This window comes from Bufo gargarizans, unplaced genomic scaffold, assembly GCF_014858855.1.
Source record: "Bufo gargarizans isolate SCDJY-AF-19 unplaced genomic scaffold, ASM1485885v1 original_scaffold_1311_pilon, whole genome shotgun sequence".
In the NCBI taxonomy this organism is placed as follows: Eukaryota; Metazoa; Chordata; class Amphibia; order Anura; family Bufonidae; genus Bufo; species Bufo gargarizans.
This window is the reverse complement of record NW_025334303.1, coordinates 210514-233866: the sequence shown is the minus strand read 5'-3', so window position 1 is coordinate 233866 and position 23353 is coordinate 210514. Positions and strand designations below refer to the sequence as shown.

Here is a 23353-nt window from a genome sequence, read left to right as displayed (position 1 = left end):
CAGCAACATGCTTGTTGGAATACATTCAATTCAGTCGAATGTATGCAATTTCATGTACAAGTGTGACATAGCTGATTTGTGATGCATATCATTCCTTAAGAAGCCCTTACCAGCAGAATCAACGTTTATCTCGAGGTGTCTCTCATCGAGAATGTCATATATTCGGTCGTCCTTTATTTCTCGCCTTTGGTCTTCCATTTTCTTCTCATCGTCCAAGATCGGAGCTGAATTTAAAGACATCTGAACAGTTGGCTTCTCCTCAAGAGAACTTTGGTCAACAGCTTCCGTTGAGTTGTAAGAGAATCGGTTTGGTTTGAACTCTTCGTAATGAGGGTAGTCCACCATTTCATAATCCAGTTCATTTTGAGAGGAACTAGGTTCAAGAATTCCAAATTCACCAATTTCGAGCACGTTATAGGATTCTAGGTTTGGAGTAGGTGGCTTCTGAAGAACTTTCTCAGAGAATCTCACTTGCTTTTGCTTGTCTGGTGAGTTTTCTGATGATGAAACTTGGTCATCAAATAAATAAGGCTGCTCAGCTTCCAGAATAGGTGAGGCTGGCAAAGCCAATTTAATTTGTTCGCCATTCGGAGGAATTCTTACGCTTTCAGAGTCCGTTGAGCTCGAACTCGACCTACGTTTCAAAATTCCTCTACGTTTGTTTGTGCCATTAAGAGAGTCCTCTCTCTGGAGTGATGAGTTAGAGCGCTCTGGAGGCCCCCCGTTTATTAACAGCTTTCTAGGTTTTGGCACTGGAGGTTGTTTCATTGAAGAGTCCTCTTCAGCCTCCTGTGCAGTCTGCCTGTCACTGATAGGTGCTGCGTAAGGTAATCTCACACCGTACTTAATTATGGAGGACATGATGTCTGCAAAAAAACATGTAAATAAGGGCAAGGATGAAATAATAGACTGCATGCATAACTTAAAAGCAATGCATTGATGAAGCATAGAAAGCGGAAAGGGAAAATCACAAATAATTTCAGACGGACAGGATTGTTTCCAGCTTTTATTTTTTTTAAAGAGCGGATTACACAAGAGGATGCGTAAACTGACGGAAAGCGGAAATGTACAAAATAAAAAGGCAGAAAATACAGACAGAATTACAATTACACAGCTCATTGGACAATCACCCCATACATCATCATTTGACTGTTGTAAGGAAGGCAGCAGTTCTAAAAAGACCCAATATAAAAAAAAATGTCCAAACTTTTTTAAAAAACTATGTAAAATAGAAGCCGCAATCACAAACTACAAAGAAGAATGGACAGGACCTGTTGTTTCGGAGGTGTCCATTATCGAAATGTTCATGAGAACATACTAGAGCCATAGCTTGGAAAGCTAATGGGATTTATGCCAGAGGTGATGGGTGCCAGGAGAATGGGGTGTCTTGGCCAGGGTAATTTGATAAAGGGCTAGGGCAGGGAACACAATCTTTGCCCCATTTAAAAAAAGCTTAAATATGATTTGTTCCCGATTAAAAAAAATTAAAATAATAAAAAAAAAAAAAAAAAAAAAAAAGGGATTACAAGAGATTAAAAAAAAAGTTGACTTAATCTCTTAATGCCTGGTATTGGAGATCAACTTTTTGTGTAACATCAGTGCGGATGCTACAATACCAAGCAAATGCCATGGACAAGAGTGGTGTTTTTTTTTGGGGGGGGGGGGGAATATATATATATATATATATATATATATATATATATATATATTTATTTTTTTATTATTTTTTTTCTTTTTACTAATTATGGAAACCCATTTATAGGGGTTGTCTTGGATTTTAAGAAAGTTCCCCAAGAGCACAAAAATTGTATCAAATAATAGGCGTTATTCATCCTTTAAATCCCCGGCATCTCCGGTGCTCACAGGTCCTGCAGCAATGATGTCATGTACATCACTCATGTGACTGGCTGGCAATTGGCTGCAAAAGTCAAGAGAATGATGTATGCGAGATCACCGGGAGACTGGCATGGATTGATGGCACTGGGGCAGTAGGGATTTAATGGTAGGATAATCATAACTCTTTATTTTATGCCATTTTCTACTCTTGGGGAAAGGGGCAACACCTTAAAAGTGCCTCATTTTACTCTATATGTTCAGGTCGCTACATTTGGAATTATTCCAGACACCTGAAACACGAGAGCCCTGTGCTTACATAATAATTTCAGATAATTTTCAGAACGCAAAAAAAAAATTAAAAAGAAACAAAATACAATTAAGATTTTCATAATCATTAGAATCATGCCCAGAATTAGAACAGAATCAAGCACATGAAATAATTAAGTCGATCGGTCAGTACTCTGATGTATGTCTAATGATTCCTTGTGAAAAACATTATACACACATACACTTTCTATGTAAAGATCAGGAACCAGTTTCATCAGTCCAAAAAGTCCGATATTTGAAAGAGTTAAAAGGAGATTAAACATTCAAAATATTACAAAAGAAAAAATAAAAATAAATAAAATTGTGTAAAAATGCTTAAAAAATAAAACAGAAAAAGCACACTTTGCTATATATTTTTATACCCAACTTGTATCTGTTTTTACACAATAAAATATCTTGATTTATAGTCAGAAATTAAAATTTCATCTCTTTCTATAGATGAATATACTCCAGGCAAAACAAATGCGCTGTGTAATGCCTAGTGCTGGGGCGGAGCACGACCCAGGGATTTAGAAAACACAAAAGAGTCCCTGTGTCCTGCTGCACCCCCTCAAGACCTACAATCGGCACAACACAGTATCACTGTTGCCTGGACTGGTGCTCCTTTAATTGCATATTTATGTTCGGGGTAAGCCAGTCTTGTAAAAACAGCATAATAAGCCATGAGGGACCATCCAGGTCATCCATCACATACCATATGCAACACTGCAGTCTCCCTGGTCTAGCTAACAGGGGTGTTCCCCAGCTGATCCCTTTACTTGTTAAAATGATTAAAAGATGACCAAAACTAAACCACAATGGATCCAGATACAGGACAGAATGGCTAAGAAAGAGTTCACTTACTTCTCGGTTTTCCTTGCCCATTCACTTGGCCATCTTGAGGACTTTGGTTTGACATCTCGGCATCATGGTCTGTTGCATCTACTGGAGTTTCAGAGTTGAAAGGATTTTTTCGTTGCTGAAAACATAAATTACAGCTGTATCAAAGTGGTGCGGCTTCTCTTCTTTGTCTATCCCTTTAGTATTTACAAAGGAATCTCTAGTTTTCACATTTTAAGAAAGAAATGGTGAAAAATCTTAAGATTTCAGACCGCACCATGAACTGCCAGACATAATCACACTACGCTTTTGTCGTCCCCTTTAGTAAAATGCCCTAGCTACGCCTACTTTTATCGAGCTTCTGTATGCTCTGCAAACATCATGTGAGAGGTCCGTTTTGCTAAGGCAATAACATGATCTGTAAAAATTATTGCTAGAATACATTTCCATCGTGTTTTTGCTTTTAAACCAAAGATTTATTTGCAAGATCTAAAAAATAAAGAATTTCAATACCAACAGAAAGAATTTTGGACAACTGGTCGCCCTTACTGTAATGGGGTCTCACAATACCCCATATGTTTTTACTGCATACTTTTTACTTATACCAGAGATCAGCAACCTCCGGCACTCGAGCTGTTCTGAAACTACAACTCCCAGAATTCTCATTTCACTTCTATGGGGGTAACAAGAACACAAGTGTGCATGCTAAGAGTTGTAGCTGGAGTGCCGAAGGTTACTGATCCCCGACTTATACTCTCACCATTACAGTAATAGTCTTGCTAAAACCCGTATACATTCTAAGTTAGACCATCCCATGTTAAACACCATACATTTATTACTTTGTGCACTTTTACTCCAACCACTAGAATAATGAATTAGGTCTAAACCCCACACATTTAACTTTTCTCACATGCACACGATCGTATGAATTTTGCAGCCCACAAAACACGGATCCGCAAATAAACGGATGACATCCCTGTGACGTCCGCGTTGCATCTGTTGTTTTTTGGCAGATCCATTGCAACCATGCCCGCCCTTGTCCACAAAATGGACAAGAATAGAACATGTTCTATTTTTTTGCAGAATGGACATACGGACACGGAATGTACACAGAGTCATTTCCGTTTGTTATGTGGTCCTATTGAAATGAATGGTTCCGCATATGGGCTGCAAAAAACGGACACAGACAAAATATATATATATATATATATATATATATATATATATATATATATATATATATATATATGTTTGTGGGCATTAGCCCTTACTATGCTAAAATCAATACATTTTAACTATGTTCACCTGTCCCACCACAAAAAAAAAAAAAAATGAATGTATAGCGTTTAGTAAGACTCCAATATGAACTTTGGTCATTCCTACTCCTGCCTCAAGAACAGTAATGGGGTCTTGTTATACCCCACACATCATTTTTCACATTTATTCACACAACTGGAAGAGTAATTAAGCCTTGCTTAACCCAGTACACTTTAACTTTGTTCACTTACACTCCCACCACTGAAAATGAACGTATGACATTTTGAAAGTTCCAAATTCTGCCTCAAGAACAGTAATGGGGTCATGTTAAACCCCATATATTCAAACGTTGGTCACCCTATACACCAAGCTTGAGGAATTTGAGGGACCCCTCCTAGTTAAGATTTCCAGAAAAAATAAATAAAAGCTAAGGAATCTGAGGTTTCCAGGCCTCTCTGGGGTGAAAGGGGTTGTCCTAATTACAAGGCTCACCTGTTCACATTTGCTGATGTTTCATGCTTGCAAAAATATTTTCGTGAACATGAAACTCCTGAGGGCATATGGCTCGTTAATGTTAGCGGTATAAACCATGAGGGCATATGGCTCGTTAATGTTAGCGGTATAAACCATGAAGGGAATTTTTGAAGTCAGTTTTGCTTGAATCTGCATTAACATAATTAGTGTCCAACTCCTGCTTCAAGAATAGTAATGGGGTCTTGGTAAACCTCACACATTTTAAACTTCATTCACCTTTAACTCTACCACTAGAACTATGGCGTTTTGTAAGTCTCCATTATGAACGTTCCAACTTCTGCCTCAAGAACAGTAATGGGGTCTTGTTAAACCCCATATATTCACACTTTGGTCGCCCTATACACCAAATTTGAGGGATTTGGTGGAGCCCTCTTAGTTTAGATTTCTGAAAAAAATAAAATAAAACAGTTCATGAATTAAATCTATAAAACTAGGGCTCCTTGGGATGACTGAGATTGTCCTACTAATTACAAGACTTTTCACATTTCCTGATGTTTTATGCTTTCAAAAACTATTTTTGTGAACAGGACACCTGAAATAAACTTAAGGGGGAGATTAATCAGGAGGGGAATTTTGGAGATCTGTTCTGCTTGAATCTGCTTTGCCATAATTTGCACAAAAATTTGCAAACGTTGCACAATATTTGATACATTTGGTGCATCTTTAAAAGTGACACTTAGCTGTAGAGAGGTTACTCCAGTAGGCGATTGTCACAGGGAGGGGGAGGAGGTGACCTGTGACAATGACCTCAGCAGATGTCAGAGAGCAGGTCTACAAAATGCTAACATAGGAGTCAATGAATAATGATGTAAAGCATGTCACTGAATGCTGTTAATAGCGGCCCAGGCAAGATGGCTAACCCATAATCATGTACAGAAAATAGAATAAAATAAAATCTGCAATGAGAAAATGAAATTTTTAGGTTTGGAATAGGTCATAGGACAAGAATGGAGCACGTCGCAAGTTTCTCTGCATGGACCAACTGAAGTGCTATTTGCACCATTTACTTTAATGGGTCCATGTGGATGCAGGATGCATAGCACACAGATGGAAAAGACTGCCTTCAGAATCAAGCTTTAAAAGAAAAAAAAAAAAATTCACGAGAAGACATAGAAACCCAGAATGTGTCGGCAGATAAGAACCATTTTGCCCATCTAGTCTGCCCAATATACTGAATACTATGGATAGCCCCTGGCCCTATCTTATATGAAGGATGGCCTTATGCCTATCCCATGCATGCTTAAACTCCTCCACTGTATTTGCAGCTACCACTTCTGCAGGAAGGCTATTCCATGCATCCACTACTCTCTCAGTAAAGTAATACTTCCTTATATTTCTTTTAAACCTTTGCCCCTCTAATTTAGAACTATGTCCTCTTGTAGTAGTTTTTCTTCTTTTAAATATTCTCTCCTCTTTTACCTTGTTGATTCCCTTTATGTATTTAGCAGTTTCTATCATATCCCCTCTGTCTCGTCTTTCTTCCAAGCTATACATGTTAAGGTCCTTTAAGAAGGAAGAACCATTAGGACACATTGCTTACCTTTGCAGGGGAAGCAATTCCATTCGGTAGCACTCCTTTGTCAGTATCTGGAGAGCTGAAGCCCACTCTTTTTGCACTATTTAGAAAATAAAAATCCGTTTTTGAAAGCAGATACTAAATTAAGAACCCCTTTTGGGCTATAGTTAAAGGGTTTCTGTCACCTGAAAAATGGGTATTAAGCTGGCGGACGTTAGCGATGTGCTAATGGCAGCTGAACATAACTATATTAGCGCCATCTCACTGCCTGCCGCCGTTATTGAGAAAAACAAACTTTTATAATATGCTAATTAGCCTCTAGGTGCAGGGGGGGCGTTGCCCCTGCTCCTGGAGGCTCCATTCTCCCACCTCTGGCCACGCCCTGCTACACTAGATGGACAGGGCCAGGCAGCCTTCACCTCCAACTGCCGGCCCTGTGCGCTGGGGAAATCTCGCGCCGTTCAGTGTTCAGCGCAGGCTAATAAAAAAGCTGGCATCCAGTGAGCACCCTTCACTCACTGCGCCGTATACTGAACGGGGCGGCGCAGGCGCAAGATTTACACTGCAGACAGGCCGGAAGTAGGAGACCAACGCTGCCTGGCCCTGTCAATCTAGTGTAGCCGGGGGCGTGGCCAGAGGTGGGAGAACGGAGCCAATAGGAGCAGGGGCAACGCCCCCCCTGCACCTAGAGGCTAATTAGAATATTATAAAAGTTCGTTTTTCTCAATAACGTCGGCAGGCAGTGAGATGGCGCTAATCTAGTTATGTTCAGCTGACATTAACACATCGCTAACATCAGCCAGCTTAATATCCGTTTTTCAGGTGACGGAAACCCTTTAAGTCCAGATTTATGCCTTTAACTTGGTGCCTCATCAATACAGGCTACTTTTACAGCCACATTCATTGAGACGCCGATCTAGATTTATGAGCCAAAATATCCATACTTCAAACAGCAAAGTCAATACAAACTAAAAAAGACCTCATTGTAGACATGAATTATGGCCGCTGCAGGTTCCTGAAGTCCTTTAAACAAACATTGCTTCTCAAGAGTGGTATGATACTGATCTTTGGTTTGCTAGGTGTGTAAAGTTTATTTTTGGGAGGACAAAATGAACTATTTGAGTATTTATCAGTGACTCAAAGTGTCAACATGGGAGACCTAGAAAACAACCCAGTTTCCTTAAAAGAACGCCTTTTTCCTAGTAGCCAGAATAAAAATTTGACAGACCTGATCCTGAGTTATATCCTGTAATGTACTCCAGAGCTGTGCTCATTATTCTGCTGGTGAAGTCATTGTGTACATACATTACATATCCTGTATTATACTCCAGAGCTGCACTCACTATTCTGCTGGTGCAGTCACTGTGTACATACATTACTTATCCTGTACTGATCCTGAGTTACATCCTGTATTATACTCCAGAGCTGCACTCACTATTCTGCTGGTGCAGTCACTGTGTACATACATTACATTACTTATCCTGTACTGATCCTGAGTTACATCCTGTATTATACCCCAGAGCTGCACTCACTATTCTGCTGGTGCAGTCATTGTGTACATACATTACATTACTTATCCTGTACTGATCCTGAGCTACATCCTGTATTATACTCCAGAGCTGCACTCCCTATTCTGCTGGTGGAGTCACTGTATACACACACACACACACATTACTTATCTTCTACAAATTGTAATATACAGCCCGTATTATACTCCAGAGCTGCATTCACAATTCTGCTGGTAGCCATCGGAAACAGTGGACAAGCTTGTCAATAGACACACCCCTAACAGCTTATCGATTAGGTTGGCTTTAAGTTAGGTTTTCTTAGGTGACTGGTATAAAGAACCCTTTCCATTAGTCAAAGCTCCAGAGCAAGCTTTATGCAGACACTTAAAGAAGGAATGCTGGGCGATTTCAGCTCTGAAGCCTGCAGAATTGTGAATGCAGTGCTGTAGCATAACATGAGCTGTAAGATGGAATCAGTACAAGGTCAGCAGTATTGCAGTGTGTGTACACAGAGTCAATGTTGTGTAGATTCATATTATATGCATCTTATTAACTCTTTGTAGAGAAGGATAGACGTTCCTGTTTGCTTAGTGAACATAGATCTGGTATTTCTATTGCCGTCCCTGACCGTTGCACACAGCCTGAGCCCGCACATACATTCTGGTATATTCCACATGAGATCTATATAAACTCCTACACAATTAACAAGCCATCGACGCGGTGGTTGTACCTGTTGTTGGACTCGGCTTTAGTAGCCATTAGGTCTTCTTCTGTTTCATCCGGTGGCTCCATGACACCGTACTGCTCTGGAGGAATAAAAATGTCTTTGTTGATACTGTTCACCCAGCTCCTCTTTGATCTGTCCTTACTGCTCTGACTTAGCTCGGCTAAAACATAAAAAATAGCCATTATTCTACATTTCAAGTCAACATCATGCAGCGAAAGGGGACACGGAGTACTGTATCCAGACACAGTCATTCGGGGTCACAATGTATTGTAGGGAAAATGTTTTCCAGGAGTTCAATATTGATTGGTCATTACTATCTGATCGGTGGGGATTAGACTCCTGATGATCATTTGGTGGAAGGGGCTGAGGAGCTTGGCCAAGTGTTGTAGCCCTTTCCCAGGTCCATTGGTCATAAGGTCTTTGTGCAGCTCAATCCCATTCAAGTGAATGGGACTGAGCTGCAATAACAAGCACTGCCACTATACAACATATGGCGCTGTGCTTGGTATAGTATGAATGTTGAGGACCTTTCCTATTCTCAGAATAGGTCCTCAACATGAGATCGGTGGGGGTCTGACACCTGGCACCCCCACCAATAAGCTGCCAGTACAGGAAACTATAATGTGAACGAAAGGCTCTGTCCACTGTGTAGTTTCTGGGACCGGTGTACTGCAACCATTCATTTTAAATTGTACCAATTGTTCCCCTAGCCACAGGATCAGAGTCCTACCACTGGCATCCCAAACCGATCATCAGAACGGGTACCCAGTATCCCAAAGGGCCCCCTGAAAAGGTCAAATGTGTGCACCGATGCTCCGTTCATCTCCATGGGAGTAGTGTCATTTCGTGGGGCCCGATAGGATAGAAGGTCCCCACTCATGAATTGTAGGAGTCCCAACTGTAGTACCCATCGATCCAATAGTCGTTCCCTATCCTGTGGAAATGGGGATAATTGGCCTTCACTGGAACACCCTTCAAGTTCTCTAACCAGAGAGGGTGGTCCTCAACCATTGACTATCCATGTGTCAAAAATACCACCCCCAGAATGCTCAAAAAAAACAAAAAAACAAAAAAACACAAGCAAGTAAAAGTTAAGTAAATGGTGGGGTGCGCAGCAAGCAGCCCCCGCCCACCTAGTGACCTAAGAAGCATAAGCATACATGCCAACAGTCCCGATTTTGGCAGGGGAATCTTGGGAACCAGACCACAAAAGGAGCAGCAGTTTATGCAAACTGCACCCAATAATGTTTAATATCCTTGCAGCGCCCCCCACAGGAGACATGAAGCATTACACAGTGGCTATGGATATAGGAGGTTGTTTGGGTAAATGGGGACCTGAACCATCTGTACTTTTCACAACCACAAAAATACAAAATATTCTGGAAACTTACCCCCTTCTTGATGGAAGGTCACATTTCACCGATAAGAGCAGCTTCATAAATAAATTTGTCTTAAAATTTACCATAAAAATTCTAATATTTATTTGCATTAGACAATATTGGAGAGGATAATTTAGTGTACAAAATCAGCTTTACAAAAAGGCTCAGAACAAAAATTTTCACAAGATGGCTTACAAAATTTTGCGTGCATAAAAAAAAAAAAATATTTAAAAAATCTATAGGGAGCAGTATTATAGTAGTTATATTCTTGTACATAGGAACAGTATTATAGTAGTTTTATCCTTGTACATAGGAGAAGTATTATAGTAGTTTTATCCTTGTACATAGGAGGTAGTATTATAGTAGTTATATTCTTGTACATAGGAGCAGTATTATAGTAGTTATATTCTTGTACATAGGGAGCAGTATTATAGTAGATATATTCTTGTATATAGGAGTAGTATTATAGTAGTTATATTCTTGTACATAGGAGCAGTATAATAGTAGTTATATTCTTGTATATAGGAGGCAGTATTATAGTAGTTATATTCTTGTACATAGGAGGTAGTATTATAGTAGTTATATTCTTGTACATAGGAGCAGTATTATAGTAGTTATATTCTTGTATATAGGAGGCAGTATTATAGTAGTTATATTCTTGTACTTAGGAGTAGAGATGAGCGAACTTCTGTTTTAAGTTCGGCGTCTAAAGTTCGGCTTCCGGTTAGCGGAGAATCCCGATCTGGATCCGGATATGGATTCCGACTTCCGTTGTGGTCCGTGGTAGCGGAATCAATAATGGCCGATTATTGATTCCGCTACCACGGACCACAACGGAAGTCGGAATCCATATCCGGATCCAGATCGGGATTCTCCGCTAACCGGAAGCCGAACTTTAGACGCCGAACTTAAAACAGAAGTTCGCTCATCTCTACTTAGGAGCAGTATTCTAGTAGTTATATTTGTGTACATAGGAGCAGTATTATAGTAGTTATATTCTTGTACATAGGAGCAGTATTATAGTAGTTATATTCTTGTATATAGGAGCAGTATTATAGTAGTTATATTCTTGTATATAGGAGCAGTATTATAGTAGTTATATTCTTGTATATAGGAGCAGTATTATAGTAGTTATATTCTTGTATATAGGAGCAGTATTATAGTGGTTTTATTCTTATGCAATGTTACATTAGCTTTTCCTGTTTAAATGCAGATTAGTCAACAGAACAGCAGAATGATCTTGAAATAACAGAACCACTTTTCAAACCCAGAATTGCACTCAACTGAAATATATATTAGACATGTCACTTACCTATAGTTGCCGGCTTTTTCCGCTTCCTAATTGATGCTCTGACCAAGTCAGCTCCATGTATTTTATCCCTGTGACGTTTTGATTTGGCCTCATAAAACCATTGGCCGCTTTTATACTTTAACTCATTCTCGTCATCGACATTAAACTGTAGTTGACTACAAACCAAAAAGAACACGCTTTTAATATGTGATGTAAAGCCAGTGAATTTCTACCACTGGAAGTCTAAAGATAAAATACAGAGGAAAACCCTGCTCTCCTGTCACCGTCTGTTTTAAAAAGTTTGTTTCCCAATTAAATCATTTTGTAGCATCTTTTCTTAGAACTTCTGTTATTCCTCTTGTAAATGCATGAAATTATATACATCTGTGGTGCATGCCACTGGTGAGGCACAGGGCAACGTTCTTGCATAAAGCCATGAAAGTGGCTAATATAGCCATTAGCATTAATTCAAGCTGTCACCATGAATTACATTAGATCCGGGTCCTACACTAGCATGCATCCTCTAAAGCTCATGTTGCAGCAGGTGGCACTGTGAATGTGATACTTCAGGTTTTATGCTGATCTTAAAAGGGGACTTAAAGATATGTTTTTGCACCATTAAACCACACGTCCTTATGCAGCTGGGGTTTATTGTTCCAAACCTGCCTATAATAAAACCAGCCATTGCTGCATTAAGTCTAGGACTCCTTTCCAGCGGCTCTGAGGGCATGTGCAATGCGGCGATGAAGCGGAGGCCGTGCAGCTCGCTTGGCTGCGCATCTGCTCAGTGAAGAGAGGTGTATTGCCCTCTGGTAAAAACCGGCAGCTGCCTAAGAGGATCTAATGGTGGTTTAGAGGTCCCAAACCTACTGATAGGCTCCCTCTCATAGGACTGTCCACACCTATCCTCAGGATATCCGATTGGCGGGGGTAGCTTCAATGCTGCTGAAGCAGTGCTGCAGTAACAAGCTCAGTCCACCCCCAATGATCAGATATTGATGGCTTATTCTACGGCAAGACATGGGGATTTAAACAACGCCAGAGGGAATCCAATTTTCTGTTCCCTAATGGAATGGAGTCAGGGAACAGAAAATGGAATGGGGAAATTGTTGCTAATTACACATTTGAATAGTCTTTCGAATGAGAAATGCTTGTATTGATATCAGTCTCACAAGAGCTGTGGCCCCTTCTTCAGTGGGGGACCCCAACACTCAGAGCCCCATCCATACCATTACCCGATAGGTCTCCATAATATATTGGTACAGACAAAAACGTGTGCAATGGTGAAAATGTATCAGGGACCCCAGCAAATCAGCTGTAATTTGTTGGATAACCAGGCAAGAAGTGTCCAATTTCCCTACAGCTCCCCCACAGGGGAAATGAAGTATTGCATACTGCCTATTAAAATCATCTCTGTAATGCAGGAAAGGGCAGGTTCTCCAATGTGATAGACAACCCACTCGAGACCCCCTCTATTAGCCACAGTGGAAAGATATATATCACAGTGCCATGCTCCCCCCCATCCTCCAACCCATTGGTGATCACTATGGCTTCATTGGAACTACCGTAATGTAAAAAGGTTGCCCAAAAAGGACCAACCCCTTCAGATGATACCCATCAGACCAGAACCAGCCCAGTAGGCTCCACACAGACCATTACATACCATTCTGCAGTCCAGTGACCCGCACGGCTCAGTGAGCTTTTCTCTGTAGGTTTAGATCATATGGTGTCACGATGCTGAACCCTTTGCATCCCACCATGTTTAAGGACAGAAGCAAATACCAGCAATAAGAAGATTTGAGCGGATCAGCCGGGGCAGTCCGCACGTCAAGTGACTTCTTAGCTCACATGATAAAGTAATACGGAGGAATGCGTTGGCAGCTTTAAGGAGCTGTGAGAATTAAGAGATTAGAATAATGGCTCTTTCCATTAGAAACCTGCTGTGAAGCTCACAATCTAAAATCGCTCACAACCTGCACGACACCTGCGGAGAGATTTAATCAAGGACCGCAATGAGAAGATCCAAGAACGTGGGACTATACAGTCTGGGGGCGCTGTTGTGGCAGCCTCCATACTATACAGCTACAGGAGAACTACCAGAACCAGAACAAAAACACTAAATTGTGCCCCCTGCTGGTGCTTATTCGTACCATCAATCCTTACTAATCTAAAACAGTACAGACCAGTAGCTGTTGCACTTGCATGCTGCCAATAAATGCTGAATAATACTTCCACAAAATGCTCACAAAATACAGCCAGCATCCAAATAATAACGTCATACAGTGTTCACATAACAATGATCATACAGCACATATAATACCTAGATAATTCTGCCATACAGTGTTCACAGAATACGGATTAAACAGCCTATATAATACTACCTTATAGCGCCCAACCAATAGTCATGCAATGCCTACATACTGCCATACAGTGTTCACATAATACCGCCATATAGTGCCTGAATAATACTGCCAAACAGTGCTCACATGATAATGATTATACAGCCCATATAATATCACTATATAGTGCTCACATATTTATGCCATACAATGCCTAAATAGTACTCCGTACAGAGTGCACTTACTACATACAGTGTACAACCTGCACAATACCATCATATAGTGCCAAAATAATATTCAGTATTCAAATAATATATATTTTTATAGATAATAGCGCCCTATAGTGCTCACATAATACTGAAATATAAATTAAGTTCCCAAATAATAACACCATATACTCTTTATTAAACACCAGAAAATTGTAGTGTTTTGTAACTGACCAGAGATACTGGGGGGGGGGTCATTAACAAAGTATGCCACTTAAGCTTTTAGAGTTAAAAGTCCCTAGATCCCGTTTTGACACCTGTAAGACAATTTTTTTTTCCGCATGGGCTTTTTTGTACGGCATCCTTCCTCACCACTTAAAAGGGTTGTCCGGGTTCATAGCTGAACTGGGACATATCCCCATCTTTACCCCTCTGATACGAGCATTTCCTGCTCCGATGCTCTCCCTTGCCCTGCGCTGTATCACGCATAGCAGGGGCTTATTTTTTACACCGCTAGGCAGAGGCTTCCACCTAGCAGTGTTGCCGGTGACATCACCGGCACTAATGGGCGGGCTTTAGCCCTGCGCAAGCTGTTTTACAGGATCTCCACAAAAAAGCCTCTTCCCTGAGCGATTCAATGTGGGGCAAAGGAGAGCATCAGGGCATTAAAAATACTCCAATGCTCATGTCAGAGCCTGGGTGAAAACAGAGATATGTCCAGAATCAGCTCTGAACCCAGACAACGGAGGCAGGGACACATTCGTCATTTTCATAGGCAAATCCTTCGGCAGCGCAGGCAGGAAACGAAGAAGGGTGTAAAAAGCCAGTCTTTGTAAATGACCCACCCGACTACGGCCAGGGCCGCATGTGCCATGAGGCGAGATGAGCATCTCGCCTCAGGCAGTGGCCAACCTGCCTCTGCGAAGGAACAGCAGTTTCTGAATTCTGTGGCAGTAGAATGGTGCAGAAAGGCACAATGACTTCCCCGCGGCCTCCTGTGGTCACATCATTCAGGAGATCGCAGTGATGTCATCATGATCGCCTGTGCCGGCACGTGGCAACTCAGGCCACTGACATGTGGCCTGCATTGCGGATGGCGGCGGGGGAACAGGATTGACTACAGCAGATGCCTGGCCCGTCTCTACGGTATGCATGTTAGCTGTACTAACAAGTTTCCATTAGACCGCCCTGAAAGGCTGTCACCCAGCTTTCCAGAGATTGTGAATGATATATAAATCTGTTGTTTTCATAAAGGGGTAAAAGTGGTCAGAATTCAGAATTGCCCTGAAGTCTTAGCCCAAAACCCCAATACCGCCATCTGCAGGCACTACGTCCAGGACTGTCTGACATGGCAGACAACTAAGTAACTATACATTACAGGGATCAATAAACCTTCTGACTGCAGGAGGAAGACTCTGCAGACAAATGAAGGGCAGAAAGTCGGAGGAGGCCGAGCAGACCGCACCGTCATTAAAGGCGTTTAGGGAACAATTAGTCACCAGGTTATTAGTCTGCAGTTCTTCTAGGAGGACGTCTATAGCTCATCCGTCACCTACTTGGAGAAGGACACAACATTTACAAGTTTGGAACTGGTGAAGGTCAGATACATAGGGGGTCATTTATGAAGACTGGCGTTTTAGAAGCTGGTCTTTCTAACTTTGTGCTGGAGGTGGATTCACCGAAGTTATATAGAGGTGCCAGCCTCGACATAACTTTGGCGCATCCACCGCCGGTCTAAATCTACACCAGCTTCCTTGCTGGCTTAAATTTAGACCATTTCCTACATCTAAAATAGGCGTAGAAAACGATAGATGAGATGGGCTGGCCAGCACACCCCCCCTTTTATTTTTTTTACGTGGCAATCTGCAATCTGCACTAGATATATACGCCAGAAAGCTGGCATATCTGATAGTAAATGACCCCCAACGTTTGATCTCTTTAGGCTACCTGCACACATTGCACATTACCACGGTTTTTCCATGCAAAAAAAAAAAAACACACAGGACCAACTAAGTAAATAGGATCAGAAATTGTCTATGCAATTTCTGGCGGGAGAGATCAGCAACAAAAATCACCACAAAATCTGGAAGTAACATGCAGAGAGAGAGAAAAAAAAAAGGGAGAGTAAGAAAGCTGCATTCTCAGAGATACGATGATGCAGGAGTTTTACCTGCTTTGTAAAACCACTCGTTACACGGCAATAAAATGATCCAAATGATACATTCAGCTCTGCTACATCCTAGCACTGCTATAATATACACAGCCACAATGTCACTTACCGTACGCGCTGCTCCTCTGCCTTCTTGAGCACTGAGTCTCTGTTCAGGACTTTCAGGATGGCCTCCTGCTCGGCTTCCGTTAAAAAGCTCAGATCAATCATTTTGTCTTTCAAAAATCGATATTTGGGAAACTATAAAACAAGAGCAGAGCGGTGTCGTCCTGCAGACAGGATCTCGGGGAAGGGGGGGCTTTAGTGCAGCACACAGAGTCCTGGTGCAGTCCAGATGAGGGGCTAGTTAGAAAAATAACTGGTCATTACTTTTGGTCAGGAGATTCTTGGGAAGGATCCACATTCCCAGTTACACAGTTCACATGCTCCGTGTCAGACAGAGCCAGCTTCAGATGGAGGCAGAGATGGGCACCAACATCACCTAGAAGGAGAAGAATAGTGTTACCGTATGTAGAACGCAAATTATAATAGCTGAAAATTTACTACAATATATTATACACCTCACAATGGAAATTATGATGAATATACAAAGGAGACCTCTGACAACTGTTGGCATCATTGAGGTCATCTCCCGTCTGGACTACTGCAACATCCTCCTATCTAGTGCTAGTCTAACCTATCCTCAGCTCGGCTTCCAGGTTAATCCACGTCTCTCTCCATCACTCCTCTGTCTCTTATCTCTGCCAACCCCTTTACTGGCTCCCCATTGCCAGAGAATCCAGTACAAAACGATGTCATACAAGACCTTTCCCCTCCATACATCCAAGACATGATCTCCCGGTACCTTTCCACACACAGTCTGTGATCCTCACAAGACCTTCTCTGCTCTGCTCTTATGTGCTGTACAACAATATAACTACTATAATACTGCTCCTATGTACAACAATATAACTACTATAATACTGCTCCTATGTACAAGAATATAACTGCTATAATACTGCTCCTATGTACAAGAATATAACTACTATAATACTGCTCCTATGTACAAGAATATAACTGCTATAATACTGCCTTCTATGTACAAGAATATAACTACTAATACTGCTCCTAACTACAAGAATATAACTACTATAATACTTCTCCTACGTACAAGAATATAACTACTATAATACTGCCTCCTATATACAAGAATATAACTACTATAATACTGCTCCTATGTACAAGAATATAACTACTATAATACTGCCTCCTACGTACAAGAATATAACTACTATAATACTTCTCCTACGTACAAGAATATAACTACTATAATACTTCTCCTACGTACAAGAATATAACTACTATAATACTGCTCCTATGTACAAGAATATAACTACTATAATACTGCCTTCTATGTACAAGAATATAACTACTATAATACCGCTCCTATGTACAAGAATATAACTACTATAATACTGCTCCTATGTACAAGAATATAACTACTATAATACTGCCTCCTATGTACAAGAATATAACTACTATAATACTGCTCCTATGTACAAGAATATAACTACTATAATACTGCCTCCTATGTACAAGAATATAACTACTATAATACTGCTTCTATGTACAAGAATATAACTACTATAATATTGCTCCTAAGGAAATAATTATAACTACGGCCATCATTATAGTTCTGACTACTCAGGTTATGCATCAGGTATACACACACACACACACATACACACACACACACACACTAGTGGCTATAAGGAGTATTGCACTTTCAGATGGTGCGGTTTGCCTTGTTCAGATCTTGTACAATGATTATTTAGACTTTTTTTTAGGGATACAGATCAGTGCAGAAATCAGGAGATGGGAGGTGCAGTGCCTGAACCCATTAGTCACATATCCCTAACGCTGCACATGACTGCACCATGAGCCAAGCACAAGATCTTTATATTAATACGTTCACACTCTCTCCTAGATCCCATTGCTGACATATGAGGCGGCGGCTGCTAGCTATAGATTACAACAACCGGACGCGCAGAACTCATGTCTGACAACTGTCCTGGGATTTTTTGGCAACTCTCTCCTTCTCCCCCGATGATGGGTGTGTGCACATAAAATGTATGATATATGCAGATAGATGACATAGTAGAGACTGCAGCAAATACTCTCAAAATACAAGATCGAATGTTATTGAATAGAAATTGTGTATACAGCTCCTATGCAGACCTGTGTGTCTCCATGCAGGCCCCAGCGCTATAATAAGGCAGACCGAGCGGCTGCCTTAGGGCGCAGAGACGGGGGGGGGGGGGGGGGGGGGGAAATGAAACTTAATTATTATTATATTTTTTTTAATACCCTGTATTTTTCAGCCCCTGGGTCCTATGGGGCAAATACGAATAAAGCGCTTCCATTTTGGAAGCATTTCATTAGTAACGGAGGACCAGGAAGCGGCAAAGGATCTGTACTCACCGCTTCCTGGTCCTCCGCTCTGCTGTCTGCTGTAAAGGGCTGCACACCATGTGACCTCACTGTGCGCAGCCTTCACAGCTGACAGCCAAGAACCAGGAAGAAGAGAGAGAGCGCTGGTGGTGAGGAGCGGCGGCGTCCAGGAGCAGGAGAGGCAAGTAAAAAAATTTTATTTGCACTGATGGCGGGCATGATAGCTCACATGGGGGGGCAGCATAATGGCTGACATGGGGGGGCGGCATAATGGCTGACATGGGGGGGGGAGCGGCATAATGGCCGACATGGCGGGGGGGCGGCATAATGGCCGACATGGCGGGGGGGATCTGAGGTCTGATTAACATTAGGGTTCCCATTGCTGGTCTGACCCGAGGTGCAATGGAAAACCTTTTTTTTTTTTATCCTCCTCTAAAACCTAGGTGCGTCTTATGGGCTGGTGAGTCTTAGAGGGCGAAAAATACGGTCCTCAAACCAGCGATTGTCTGAAGCAGAGAGAAGATACCAGGACCACACAGAGGAGAAGCCAGCTGCTGCAGACGGGACCAGGGCCAGGTGAGCTGCGAAAGGGGGGGGGGGGCAAACAGTAGCTTCGCTTGTGTTGGCAAAAATCCTTGAACCGGCCCCGTCTCCATGCTTACACACTAGAAACAATCCCTGCATGGTAGGATTCTGCATTACTCCTTCCCATCTGCCCTCCTCTTCTACTATCTGGAGGTTATCAAGAAGAGGTGGCAAATAAGACTTTTGATTAATGTCCTCGCACCATGGGCTGGACAGTCTTGCGGCGAGAGTTCAGAGGCACTGCCTCCTCCGCTAGAGCACCAACCAACTGGGCGTCTACCGCTACACTTGCAGGTAGACGTGCATGAGCAGTTACTGCTCTGGAAGCAGAACTTATATACTTGTGCCGCTACACAGGGCAGCAGTGCAGGTGCGAGACTGTACGGCATTGCCAGTCAAGAGGCGGGAGAGCCTCCTCACTTGTGGGGGCAGCCCCTCATAAGGGGGGGGCAGAAGTTGTAAAACTCCAGTTCTTACTAATCAATTTGATCATCCCTAATCAGAATCATGGCCTTCAATTTTACTTTAGAAAAACTAAACAACTTGACTGCAAAAGTATACATATATAAAAAGTGCAAATACATCAATGCATGGAATGTGTGGGCACTGAATGGCGGTATTATAAAGGCAATCAATGGAATATACAGTAAGATCATCAGCCCCTTCTGTACATGCTACAGAAAAACTGTACTCTTTTCCTTTTGTACGTCCACCCAGCATTTGTTTGTTTTGGGCCCTTGGTTTTTCAGTCGAATACTGGATTTGCTGGTTCCAGTTGAAGTGAGTCACTGGTTCCTGATGAATAGGAAAGGTCATTGAAGAGGGAACCAGCTTTTGTGTGGATGATACAGTGCGCTCACAACTAGGGATGAGCGAACTCGAACTGTATAGTTCGGGTTCGTACCGAATTTTGGGGTGTCCGTGACACGGACCCGAACCCGGACATTTTCGTAAAAGTCCGGGTTCGGGTTCGGTGTTCGTCGCTTTCTTCGCGCTTTTGTGACGCTTTCTTGGCGCTTTTTGAAAGGCTGCAAAGCAGCCAATCAACAAGCGTCATACTACTTGCCCCAAGAGGCCATCACAGCCATGCCTACTATTGGCATGGCTGTGATTGGCCAGAGCACCATGTGACCCAGCCTCTATTTAAGCTGGAGTCACATAGCGCCGCCCGTCACTCTGCTCTGATTAGCGTAGGGAGAGGTTGCGGCTGCGACAGTAGGGCGAGATTAGGCAGATTAACTCCTCCAAAGGACTTGATTAACTGATCGATCTGCAGCTGTGGATCATTGAGCTGCTGATCCTCAATTGCTCACTGTTTTTAGGCTGCACAGACCGTTTGTCAGTCTCATTTTTCTGGGGTGATCGGCGGCCATTTTGTGTCTTGTGGTGCGCCAGCACAAGCTGCGACCAAGTGCATTTAACCCTCAATGGTGTGGTTGTTTTTTGGCTAAAGCCTACATCAGGGTGAAGCTGTCACACCAAGTGCATTTAACCAGCAATAGTCTGTTCATTTTTTGGCCATATACAAAATCAGGGGCAAGCTGCGCCTGTCACCAAGTGCATTTAACCCTCAATGGTGTGGTTGTTTTTTGGCTAAAGCCTACATCAGGGTGAAGCTGTCACACCAAGTGCATTTAACCAGCAATAGTCTGTTCATTTTTTGGCCATATACAAAATCAGGGGCAAGCTGCGCCTGTCACCAAGTGCATTTAACCCTCAATGGTGTGGTTGTTTTTTGGCTAAAGCCTACATCAGGGTGAAGCTGTCACACCAAGTGCATTTAACCAGCAATAGTCTGTTCATTTTTTGGCCATATACAAAATCAGGGGCAAGCTGCGCCTGTCACCAAGTGCATTTAACCCTCAATGGTGTGGTTGTTTTTTGGCTAAAGCCTACATCAGGGTGAAGCTGTCACACCAAGTGCATTTAACCAGCAATAGTCTGTTCATTTTTTGGCCATATCCCAGTCTAATTCTGTCACTAAATCCATACCGGTCACCCAGCGCCTAAATACTAGGCCTCAAATTTATATCCAGCTAAATCTGTCCCTAGTGCTGTAGCTGGGCGAGTTATTTAGTGTCCGTTCAAGCACATTTCTTGTTCTGGGTTGAAATACAATTCTCAATTTAGCAATTTCATAATTTAGTGGTTCCTGCTATATCAGAGCTCTTTGAAATCTATCCCAAAAAGGGTATATAATATTGAAGGTGCACATAGGGTCATTCAGAGTAACTTCACACACACCCGCTACTGTGTATTTCCAAGTCTAATTCTGTCACTAAATCCATACCGGTGACCCAGCGCCTAAATACTAGGCCTCAAATTTAATTCCCTCTAAATCTCTCGTTACCCACCGCTGTACTGTTGTTGCTGGGCAAGATATTTAGTGTCCGTCAAAGCACATTTTTTGTTCTGGGTTGAAGTACAATTCCCAATTTAGCAATTTCATAATTTAGTGGTTTCTGCTATATCAGAGCTATTTGAAATCTATCCCAAAAAGGGTATATAATATTGAAGGTGCACATAGGGTCATTCAGAATAACTTCACACACACCCGCTACTGTGTATTTCCAAGTCTAATTCTGTCACTAAACCCATACCTGTCACCCAGCGCCTAAATACTAGGCCTCAAATTTAAATCCCTCTAAATCTCTCGTTACCGTTGTCCTGTTGTAGCTGGGAAAGTTATTTAGTGCCCGTCAAAGCACATTTTTTGTTCTGGGTTGAAGTACAATTCCCAATTTAGCAATTTCATAATTTAGTGGTTCCTGCTATATCAGAGCTATTTGAAATCTATCCCAAAAAGGGTATATAATATTGAAGGTGCACATAGGGTCATTCAGAATAACTTCACACACACCCGCTACTGTGTATTTCCAAGTCTAATTCTGTCACTAAATCCATACCGGTGACCCAGCGCCTAAATACTAGGCCTCAAATTTAATTCCCTCTAAATCTCTCGTTACCCACCGGTGTACTGTTGTTGCTGGGCAAGATATTTAGTGTCCGTCAAAGCACATTTTTTGTTCTGGGTTGAAGTACAATTCCCAATTTAGCAATTTCATAATTTAGTGGTTTCTGCTATATCAGAGCTATTTGAAATCTATCCCTAAAAGGGTATATAATATTGAAGGTGCACATAGGGTCATTCAGAATAACTTCACACACACCCGCTACTGTGTATTTCCAAGTCTAATTCTGTCACTAAACCCATACCTGTCACCCAGCGCCTAAATACTAGGCCTCAAATTTAAATCCCTCTAAATCTCTCGTTACCGTTGTCCTGTTGTAGCTGGGAAAGTTATTTAGTGCCCGTCAAAGCACATTTTTTGTTCTGGGTTGAAGTACAATTCCCAATTTAGCAATTTCATAATTTAGTGGTTCCTGCTATATCAGAGCTATTTGAAATCTATCCCAAAAAGGGTATATAATATTGAAGGTGCACATAGGGTCATTCAGAATAACTTCACACACACGCTTCTGTGCATTTCCAAGTCTAATTCTGTCACTAAATCCATACCGGTGACCCAGCGCCTAAATACTAGGCCTCAAATTTAATTCCCTCTAAATCTCTCGTTACCCACCGCTGTACTGTTGTTGCTGGGCAAGATATTTAGTGTCCGTCAAAGCACATTTTTTGTTCTGGGTTGAAGTACAATTCCCAATTTAGCAATTTCATAATTTAGTGGTTTCTGCTATATCAGAGCTATTTGAAATCTATCCCTAAAAGGGTATATAATATTGAAGGTGCACATAGGGTCATTCAGAATAACTTCACACACACCCGCTACTGTGTATTTCCAAGTCTAATTCTGTCACTAAATCCATACCGGTGACCCAGCGCCTAAATACTAGGCCTCAAATTTAATTCCCTCTAAATCTCTCGTTACCCACCGGTGTACTGTTGTTGCTGGGCAAGATATTTAGTGTCCGTCAAAGCACATTTTTTGTTCTGGGTTGAAGTACAATTCCCAATTTAGCAATTTCATAATTTAGTGGTTTCTGCTATATCAGAGCTATTTGAAATCTATCCCTAAAAGGGTATATAATATTGAAGGTGCACATAGGGTCATTCAGAATAACTTCACACACACCCGCTACTGTGTATTTCCAAGTCTAATTCTGTCACTAAACCCATACCTGTCACCCAGCGCCTAAATACTAGGCCTCAAATTTAAATCCCTCTAAATCTCTCGTTACCGTTGTCCTGTTGTAGCTGGGAAAGTTATTTAGTGCCCGTCAAAGCACATTTTTTGTTCTGGGTTGAAGTACAATTCCCAATTTAGCAATTTCATAATTTAGTGGTTCCTGCTATATCAGAGCTATTTGAAATCTATCCCAAAAAGGGTATATAATATTGAAGGTGCACATAGGGTCATTCAGAATAACTTCACACACACGCTTCTGTGCATTTCCAAGTCTAATTCTG

General features: G+C 41.8%; 1 protein-coding gene across 11 annotated transcripts in view; it reads right to left on the bottom strand.

Annotated features, from left to right (window-relative positions):
• LOC122923176 (synaptotagmin-like protein 2) overlaps nucleotides 1-23353 on the bottom strand; it is a 122576-nt gene that overhangs the window by 42269 nt on the left and 56954 nt on the right. For 9 of the 11 annotated variants that reach the window (XM_044273902.1, XM_044273901.1, XM_044273904.1 and 6 more), the window contains exons 2-7: nucleotides 16019-16390; nucleotides 11216-11370; nucleotides 8528-8684; nucleotides 6314-6389; nucleotides 3007-3121; nucleotides 111-866 (exon numbers count right to left, since the gene is read on the bottom strand). In XM_044273902.1, coding sequence (XP_044129837.1) covers nucleotides 111-866; nucleotides 3007-3121; nucleotides 6314-6389; nucleotides 8528-8684; nucleotides 11216-11370; nucleotides 16019-16119 — 1360 coding nt within the window. In that variant the 5' untranslated portion in view covers nucleotides 16120-16390. The remainder of the gene's footprint in view (nucleotides 1-110; nucleotides 867-3006; nucleotides 3122-6313; nucleotides 6390-8527; nucleotides 8685-11215; nucleotides 11371-16018; nucleotides 16391-23353) is intronic. The other 2 variants (XM_044273906.1, XM_044273912.1) reach the window with 2 other exon arrangements.